Below are 10543 nucleotides of genomic sequence, written 5' to 3' on the forward strand. Positions count from 1 at the left end.
TTATAAGAATTGTGAGTAACACTTCATAACTGTCACAGATGCCATGTTGCATTCTAAAAGTGTTATAACTGTTCAGTATTTGCAGAGCAACAAAATACTGCCACTAGGTACCATAACTTAATATTATATCAAGAAATTATATAAAACTGTAACAACTGCAAGAATTGTAAAAATATCAAATGCACACCAAACCAGTATTAATAGTTCTAAAATGCATGCAGTATATTTTTGTTGCTCACGCATTCAAAGGTGCAAAAAAATAAAACTCTCCCAATAACAAAATTCCAGCTATCTATGCTTTCCCAGTTTGTCAAGTATACTGTTAGATTACTATATTGGCACCATATTTTATTGTAGCATTGGAAAAGAATAAAATAACATGTTGCTACAACAGGGTTCAACAAAAAAAACTTATTAAATTGTAACAACCCTTGGAATATAATTTAGCACTTATCAATTAATAAACACATGTCTGACCAGGACTTGATACTAATGTTAATGAACAATAAAACATAAATATCAGTATCAATTATTTGAAATAATGGAATCGGGAAAAGAACCAGAAAAAGAAAAACCTAATTCCAAAAAATATATATATACATATATATTCTAAAACCACCTTTCTATATTAATAAAAATATTGAATGACAGAAAAGTGAAGATTGATAATATATTTAAATATTTCCTTTTGAAATTAATAAATTAAAACTTATATAGTATTAAAATTATGAAACTAGAACTTACATTATATTAAAATTTGATTTTTCAACTAAGTTTTATTGAAATAAATTGATAATAAAATAGTTTAACTAAATTTTCGGTATCACATGACACTTGTTTGCTCCAAATTGCACAACTTAGATAATCTGTCCACCCCTATTTAAGCTTCTGAGTTTTAATGTAAATTACAAGCTTACATAAGAAACACTGTAAAACATAATCTAACTTTATAGCCTCCAATCATCTTGTTTTACATACATAACAGCAATCACAGAGATTGCACATTCTTACCCCATCACTCCTATTCAAGATTTCCTTGTATTTATATTATATAACGTAAAATTTCACCTTCGAAAACTCAGAAAATCCTTCTCAAATCCAGAATGATCAATGATCTGGATCATTTTTTTGGTGTGTGGTGAGAAGCCTCAACCTTACTGTGCCCATGAAATTTGTTACAAATCTGATCGCACTTTACAGTTATTACCAAAAACCAATAAAATGCCCCATCTCCCAATTATAAAAAAATGCTTCAAAGTGATCTGGACCAAATTTGGGAAGAAATGTCACATACTGACTTCCCATCTTGTGTAAAATTGTCGTGTACCTCAATCTATTAGTTTTGAGATACGTGTCAGAAACACAGACACATATGGACCCAATTGCAAAACCATCGCAGGGTGAGGGTAATAATCAGAAAGTCAAACACACATACCACACCCTCCTATTAACTACTAAGAAAAGAAAAAGTTTATAGATACCTCCTGAGGTCAAATTTTCAACATAAAATTTTTTTTAAAACCAGTTACAAGTGAAGAAGTATCACCAAAGAGAAACAAGCCCAATTATCATCCAACAGCAAAATGACTATCATCAATATTGCAAACAGGTGGTGTCACAGTTATAGTTTGGAAATTAGAGCACTACTTTGAATATCAAGCTCGGAAATTAATATCCCAACACGTATATCAGAAAATACCGAACAGGAAAAGGTCTGACATTATTATTAAACTGCTATTGGTCAAAACAAGCTTTGCTTTCCAGTGATTCAGCAGTAAGTCTCCAGACTTATGATGCTAAAAATCAGTTTTCAATACCCGTGGTGGATGCAGAACAAATAACCCAATGTGTAGCTTTGTGTTTAACAACAAACAAGATAAACTTCCACCTCCTACATAGATATTCTGGAACCTCCTCCTGTAGTTGCTTTACGGAGTTAAATTCTGGTTTTTTGTGATAGTCAGAATCTCAACTACCGTCCTTCTTTAACTAACAAAAATTAGTTCACAGGTCAATTATATATCGAGTTCTGAAGACAACTAATATAGAAAGAAAAATATTTTTCAGTTCTCCAGTAACTTTGAACTTTAAGACATTGTGAAACCTTATTACTTACTACTTAATCATCATATACTGGGCAGTGTTAATGAACTAAAAAATTCTGCTGCTGTACTCCATATGCTTGCCATGGACATCAGTGTTTTTGTACTAACACACCTCATGTGGCTCTGTCATTTTGACCAACCAGGAAATGATGAAAGTATCCATACCTAATGTGGTTTATGTATCTTTTAGTAAAGGTTACAGTTCTTTTGTACAGAAAAGATCAGAATTTTTAATTAAATATTTCTACTAAATATGTAACCATGAATATATGAAGTCAGAATTTAATAGTTTGAGTGCAAGGTGATTTTCATGTTAAAATGCATAACCTCTAAAACCTCCTAAATTAATATCAGCCTTTTTTTTTTCCAGTAAAACTATATTTTAATCAGTTATTTTCTTTACCCTAACTCTATACTGACTTTGTAACAACCAAACAAAAACAAAAAAATATGCAATAAATCTAAATTATCCGTTTTTTTCTTTCTAGAATGACTAAAGATTGTAAAATAAAACTACAATTATTTATTTTAAATAGCTTAAGGCCCGTAATAGCCTACATCTGTTTCTACTTAATTTTACTGAATGATTGTTGTTCCGCAAGGCGTGAGAAAAATAATTTGAATAAAGGATAATAAAGAATAAGTTGATGCATCTAAGTAAAAACTTTTTTCTAGTTTTATTTTGTGTAACATTTGAGCATATGCCCTTCGTCAGGCAGTAAAGACCATGTTACGATGAAATCAGGCTGAAAAAGAATCGTTGAAAGGAAACACAAAAGTTCTAAGTATACACATTCAACATGGAGCATGGTGACAAACATACTGATGAAAATATTACTTTATTACAAGTTACAGCTTTGATAGTAAGGAAGGTACGACATTTTGATCACTGCTATGATCATTCTCAAATACACAAGTTTTAATGGTAAAGATTTTAGTATTTCAATCAACATTCAATACTCTAACAATGTATTTAAATTTTAGAATTGATAGTGGTTATTTATACATGTGTATATCAATACACATTTGATGTGGTGTGTATATGGTTGTGAGCTTTTTTTTTCGATGATGTCAGCCAAGTAGTTACTTGTTGGAGAAATCCTGTCATCTCGGTGGTTTTGGAGAGAAGGTCTTGGTCTTCAGAACATCTCAGTATTGTGAACTACTCTTTAGAAAATTTCTTAGGAATGAAAAGAGCAATAGCCTAGGTAAGCATGACTTATCAGTATATTTCTAGTGGTTTTAAGAGAGTAGGATGAAATGTGGTTGTTAATGTCAAGAAATAAAGCACTGTTATCAGAGATGTGGTAAATGTTTTTAATTAAGGGCTAGGTACCTCCAACATGGTAGTCTTATTCATGAGAAATGCACCAATCAACAAGTTAAAACAAGAAAGTCATGAACACCATCTTATCTTCCAACTCAACACCAAATCTACTTACAGTATTAACAAAAGTCTTACTTTCACATAGTTATAAAACTTCATCAACCAATTCTCTAATTTCATTCCCTTAAACCTTTTCTTTAGACTCATTTAACTTACCCCCTTGTTAAATCCCCCTCTTCAACCTTATGTATGTATATAATTTATAATTATTGTTTTACTAGGCTATTATTTTATTATCTTGCAAATTTATGTTTATTTTTCTGTTTTTATATTTCTAAGTCCAGTTTTAGTTGTTCTAATTACTTTTTCCATATTCTTCCTAATATTATTAATGTTTAGATAATAAGTTCAACAACGTTTTTAGCAGTATTAAGACAATATAATAACATGCACAAAGCAAACAATGTCCTATAACTATTATAATTTAATTGGATTTATAACTTAGGCATATGTGCAATAAAATAATTCCCTTAGCTACTCAATCACATCTCAATAATAGCAAGTTTCAATCTGTACACAAAATAACTTAAAAACTTTACTGAGAACATTATATGTTGTTCAGTTAATTATAAAATTTTCTTTGTATTGCTTATAAATGATGTAATAGCAAACATCAGAGAGAAGTATTGGCAGTTTGTAAAAGGGAGGATGTGATAGGTTGGCATGGCAAATGGATCTGACTTTCTACTTTTTATCTCCATAAATGAAAAAGATAGAAATCTATAAAAATTAGATTATGATTTAGTAATATCTGTATACTTTAGTGAGTAATTTACATTAAACTTGGAACATCAGAGAGAGAGGGGATGAAAAAAAATGTTCAAATCTGAGCGAACAAATTTCATGGTGTACATACAAGGGAAGTTTCAAAATGTATTTAAATATTTCTCTTTGAAACTAAACTTATATAGCGTTAAAATGTAGTCTGTTTACTACATTTCTATGTCATGTTTATTCATATACATTGATAATATAGTAGTTTAATTAGATTTTTAATGTAACTTTGTAAAAGATTGTGACATGTGCACTTTGACCTACCAGTAGTAAGTGTTTACAAGATACTGAATTCTACTTTTATTTTATGGGTTTTTACCGTTCATTTACTATACCTTCTATCATTTAGTTCAACTATGAATTTTTAGTTATATTAAAGTGCTAACTCAACTTCTAGCTAGAGAATGTTGAATTTGAATATGTATGTATGTATTATGATACTGATACAAGCTTCTGATGTTGACGTACAGATATTAATGTTCTGAAAGATTATGTAGATTTATTGTAATAACTAGTCACATCAGATGTAACCTCATGATCTAACCACTAAATAAAAAGATTTCCTTGATCTTGAAAACTAGTTAGTTCACAAGATATAATTAAAAATAATTATTGCTTGATATTGTTCTTTATATTGAAAAGTGGTTTCATTTTGGTACATCATGAATTAAGTTTTTTCTTCCTCTGGTTCTTTTTTTCCCTAATTCCTTTCATATTTATTGAAATTAATAATTTAGACATTCGTGGTATCTTGGTCATTAATGTTTGTACCTAATCCTAGCGAGTTACAGGTTTAATAGTTGTTTTTTATAAATGATAAAATTTGTATTCTAGTTGTTTGAAAGTTTTATTTTGGAATTCTGTTGTTATACTGTAATAAATTGCTTTCGTTTTACCCTAGTCATAGCAGGATTTTGTTTAGTCCATTACAGGTTAAAACACTTGCATGAATTAAAGACTGAAACTTACCAAACTTATTGAATAACATTAAAATTCTCCATTGAATTAAACAGTCTTTACCAGTGGATCAAAGTGTTTGCCACATGAACTCAGATGGATTTTCTGTATGTCTTTACATTAAGTATATCAAAGACCAGATATTCGAGTTGGAATAGAAAATGCCATTATTCAGAACCTTCACATATCAGTTTTCCAACAATAGAGGCTACCTTTTCAATTTTAACACTACCATTACAAATAACAGACTAGAGACTTTTATCTCCTACAGACAGTCAACTTTATTTTCACTATTCATTACAAACTAAGAGGTAAGGTAGTGCAAAAACAGAGTGAAATTAGCACACCAATTATGGCACAAAGTTTAAAACTTGTGGCTCCCCTTTGAGAAATTAGGGTAAAGAAACACTTGTGATTCTGGAATAAAATCATATCCCTACTCACACATTGTTCTTGTTGAATCTAGACTGCTTCTTTTTCCATGAAAACAATCTTTGTAACAGACTACAAGAACAAACCTGAAATTTATTTTTAATATTATTCTTTTACATTTGAACATCACTCGAGAAAAAAAAAACATTTAGCTTAGAACATTAACATATGCAGATAAAATAAAATGTCAGACTTTTACCAAGATGTAAACCAAAGCAAATTTAATCAACTAATTATAATTATTAACATGTATGAGCCCAAGTACCTTATATACATCTTAAAGACTGAGAAATTGGCAAAACATTACAATGAAATTTCTGTTGGTTTACATCTAATGAATTTCAATGAAATACACAAAAACAATTATTTGGCTTTATGTACATCTACAATGAAATTACAATGCATTTTAATTTTCTAATAATTTTTACAGTATAGTAAGAGTAAAATAAAAAAATGCATCTTTCAAATTTAAAATATTAACTAGGTAACAACCACATCCGTATAACGACACGATCATACATGTGTATCAATTATTATAAAACACTGTGATAGAATATAACAAAAGCTATAATCATGTGGCCATTAGCCTAGTAAAGAATGCGTGATATTAACTAGAACTAAAGCTGATAATTAACATGTATATTTTATTTAAGAATTTAATCAGACTGAAAATGTTTCAAGCAAATAGATTAGCATCTCAATGATATTATTTGATATGCATAAGTGTAGCAGAAATGATAATACAGGTGGTAAAACACTAATCTCTTCTTCTTCGTTCGACTATAATCCCATCTAGTTTAGAGTCAGCCACTTGGGAGTTTGTATATCAGCCAAGACATTTTACCTTCAGGTGGCTAGCCCTGACATCAACCCTAAATGGTGAGCACATTCGGTGATTGGGATTCAAACTGTGACCTGCAGATTGTGAGTCGAGCACCCTAACCATCAGACTATACCAGGCCTAGGTAAACACTAATTCGATGACTTATAAAGAAATATGTGTAGTTATTAGCAAACAAGTTTAAGATACTGGCATACATATATGTGTGTGCCCTGAAATTCAATTACCAAGTACCTCCACCAGCAACAACATCACTGTCATGTGTTAAATGAAAGCTTTAAATGTATTTTATTACACAAAATCTTCAAATGCTTGAGTGACATTCTGCAGCTGATCTTGGAACTATCTTATTCTTTTTTTACCTCTATTCTTTCTCTGAAAGCTTTTTTCTTCTAATTTTTCTTTATTAGTTTCCTCTTTCTTTCTAGCTTCTCCTTACTTTCTTGTTTTTGTTTCTTTAGGAGTTCCACACCAGATTTTTGCTGTCCATTATGGTTTCTATATTTAGTGTGAGATTTTTTTGGGTAAACTTTGGGTTATAGGAACATCAGAGATTTTTCCACTGTACAACATATTGGCATTCTTTCTTCTGTTAGGACTTTCTTGTTCGTTAAAGGACTTCTTTCAACATCTGCATTTCCATGAACTATACAAAGAGTGGTTTTGACAAAATTTCCCAAATGAACATACTAGTTAAACTTTTGCTCTGTACGACACTGTTCCACTATCTGTCAGTTCTAATTAGTTGTCCATTCCTTTGGAATATGTTCACTCATGAAGGACTTTCCACACACATTTGACAAAATGGACTTCACCTCTTTTAATGATTCATACACTTTCCTGACACATCTTTCTACCATCTCATGTTCTCTCAGTTCTGGATGCCACAACTGGGAATTTCTGATTATAGGTTTATCCAGTGGCAGGTTCTTACAAAACTATATTGACATTTCCTGCAGGAACCTTCTCATTTCTAGTCTCAATGCTTTTTACTGTAGTAGTTTCTAGTTTAGAATTTTTTTATGGCATTCAACACCAATTTCAATGTCCTTTCCCAAACAGTTTTCTGGCTTTGTAACATCAATTTTCAGGAGCATCTTCCCATGCGAATTCCCAATCACATCTGCCTTTTTTATCTAATGATTTTCTTCATTATATTGCTTATCATATAGAAGATGAATCAAAGGTTCTTGATGTTGACTGCTGTTTCAACTTTTCACAGATTTTGTTGTACTATTCAATTTTTCATTAGAAGCTCTTCAGTTTTTTCATTTCTTGCTCTAGTTGGCAAATCTTTCAGTAAATATTGAACTGTAGTTCAATTTTCTTCAGCACAGGAAGAAGGATGAGCTATTTGCACTGATCATGTCTTATAAGCATAGCTTCTTCCAATCTTAATTTAGATAAAGTATCCTTAAAATCCTCCTTGTGGGATCTAAGCAACAGAATACATCTACAGTTAACTGCTCTGTCTCTTCAACAAATATACACAGGCCTTTTCTGAAGATATTATAAACTACATGTATTGTACATGGAATAAAGTCTGTAAATTCTGGAAATCCTGATTCTTTCAACTAACTGTGAACATAATTCCAACCTCTTTTATCAATATTAGGACCATCATTTCCCAATGATATACGTTAAGAAAGAGGCAGTGCATATCCTTCTTTTGTCGATTAATGCTTCACCAACATCATTTCCTTTAGCAAGTCTAAACATAAAAGCCTTTTAAAACTTCACAGTAACTGCACTTTTGGTATATGTTGTTTTTACTTTTAACAAACTTCTTAATTTGTTTCCTAAAGTATGGAACCAAGCCCATCAGAAATCCTATTAGAAATCTTGCCTTTACTCATTGTCAAGTACTTTGAAATTCAAACAGAAAACTTTTTTGAAATGATTCGGTGGTCCATCTCAAGAACTATAGAAATATCCACAAACAGCAAGCAACTTTTAAAAATCATGAAACTAACTCATTGCATTTATTTTTTACATGAGGCTACTGTTGGCTTTGTCATTGTCTTAATGTCTCCATTAGCTTTACTACTACTTTCTCCACCTAAAAACACAAAATCTTCTGTGATTTGCTAGGTTTGATTTTAGCATTGTCTATGTGTTTCTGTCCATTAACATGATTAGCTGTTTTAGTCCAGCATCAAATAAAACAATATCCAGTACCTTCTGATGTTAGTTTTTTTTTACACCACGGTCAATTATTGTCCTTCTTTTCAAGCCAGCTGAAATTATGTTTTGTTTTACCAAGTGTATACCTAATTATTACCTGTAAGACAAACATTAAATTACTTCTAAAATTCTTCACAGCTTTACAACTAATTCAATTAATCATTATCTAGGTGCATGAAGTCTAAAATGTTACCTACATTAGTTTCATTATTTTTATCAAATTTACAGTACCAATATACAGGCCTTAAATATTGTAAGGGTAGCCTTAAAAGCCTGCTTGCTATAATCCCAGGAGAGAAACCATTGTATAGCTGTCATTTTTTAGTTTACAGTAAATAATGAAACTGCAGCATTAGTATGCAATGCTACTGCTGCAAAAGTAATTCAACTGTCTTCCCTCAGGCTAAGTTGGGTAACTATCTGTAAATAAATTATAATCCCATCTTCTCGCCCTTAAACAGCAGCAGATTTCATACCATCCTAACAGGAGATATGGAACTTTGTAGATAAGTTGTGGCAGAATCAGTCATCAGATGATTTGTGTTGTAATATATTTTCACTGGAAAGAAAAAAAAGACAAGCAAAAAACAACCTATTATAATTGGTACCATAATATTTAAAAAATGTCTACATATTACTTGATAAAAAACTAGGGATGATAGGACATTTTAAAATAAAGTAGAAAAAGCAGGGCTGCTGGAAAGACTGGTTAGTTATCATTCATTCAACATTTCAAGACAAATCATAAGAACTTAATAATCACAAAAAACATCATACTTCATTGTTTATTAGAGAGAAATACACACGTATATATAAAAATGGCCATGCAACATTTCAACCTACTACTTAGGCCATCATCAGGCAAGATAAAATAACAATAATTTGACACATTTGAGATAAGATTAAAATAATATTCTAATCGCGTGAAGTGAGAAAAACAATAAAAGTAGACAACAGTATTATCGACTATTTACAAACACTATCTATGGGGATGAAGAAATAAGATTAAAAACCTTTACATTTTTCATTTTGTTTTTAATATATAAACATGTATATATATATATATATTATTTTATTTTATAAACATTCTATTTATAGAGTAGTTTGTTATTAATTCTTTTTTTTATAGTATAAAAAAGGAATTTATAACAAACCACTTTGATTATCTTTAAGTCAATATTTAATAAAAGACTAGAGAAACAAAATGAAAGAATTATTTATCAAAATTTAAAAGGAAGGATATTTGAAGATAAGTAATATTTTTTTAGTAGTCATCTCGGCATTTTGTATGGAATTTCTAAGAAACATAAAGTTGTCTAGTTAAACCTAACAACACCGTATGTCACACAACTGAGTTCCAAAAAACCAGTCTTCTCTATTTAGTCATATAGTTTCTAATAATAGATACGTACGGCTGTGAAATATCTGCTTTTTGGTTATGGTTTTGAAATATTTTATTACTTATTAATATTAGATAGTCAAGAAATTAATGTCACTTTTTTTTAGATGAAAAACCTGAACAACTTGTATATCAGAACAAAACAATTATTAAATGAAATATTCGCCATTCTTATCGATGATGCTTTTCCATCTCAAAATCAGGTTGTTAATGCCCTGATTAAAGAAATCAATTGGCTTTGAAGCAAAAAAAACATGTTGATGTCCTCTTTAACACCTTCCACATTTGAATACATTTTCCCATTAAGATGGTGTTGCAGCGAACAAAAAAGATGGTGTGTGTCTTGTTGTGTGCCATGACTATAAGGGATTAGAGCAGTGGTCGGCAACCTTTTTTGATCGCGGGTCAATTATTTTTTTTTGCTGAAAAATTTAGCATCGTGTTGGGTCAATGATAATCATATA

At 30.4% G+C, this 10543-nt stretch overlaps 1 protein-coding gene across 4 annotated transcripts in view; it reads right to left on the reverse strand.

Annotated features, from left to right (window-relative positions):
- Positions 1-5436: 5436 nt before the first annotated feature.
- LOC111086157 (uncharacterized protein C8orf76-like) overlaps positions 5437-10543 on the reverse strand; it is a 63119-nt gene continuing 58012 nt past the window's right edge. For 3 of the 4 annotated variants that reach the window (XM_022387864.1, XM_022387865.1, XM_022387863.1), the window contains exon 10: positions 5438-9239. In XM_022387864.1, coding sequence (XP_022243572.1) covers positions 9203-9239 — 37 coding nt within the window. In that variant the 3' untranslated portion in view covers positions 5438-9202. Of the gene's footprint in view, positions 9240-10543 lie in introns of all 4 variants that reach the window. The other variant, XM_022387861.1, reaches the window with a different exon arrangement.

The sequence above is a fragment of the Limulus polyphemus genome, unplaced genomic scaffold (assembly GCF_000517525.1).
Source record: "Limulus polyphemus unplaced genomic scaffold, Limulus_polyphemus-2.1.2 Scaffold885, whole genome shotgun sequence".
NCBI classification, from domain to species: Eukaryota; Metazoa; Arthropoda; class Merostomata; order Xiphosura; family Limulidae; genus Limulus; species Limulus polyphemus.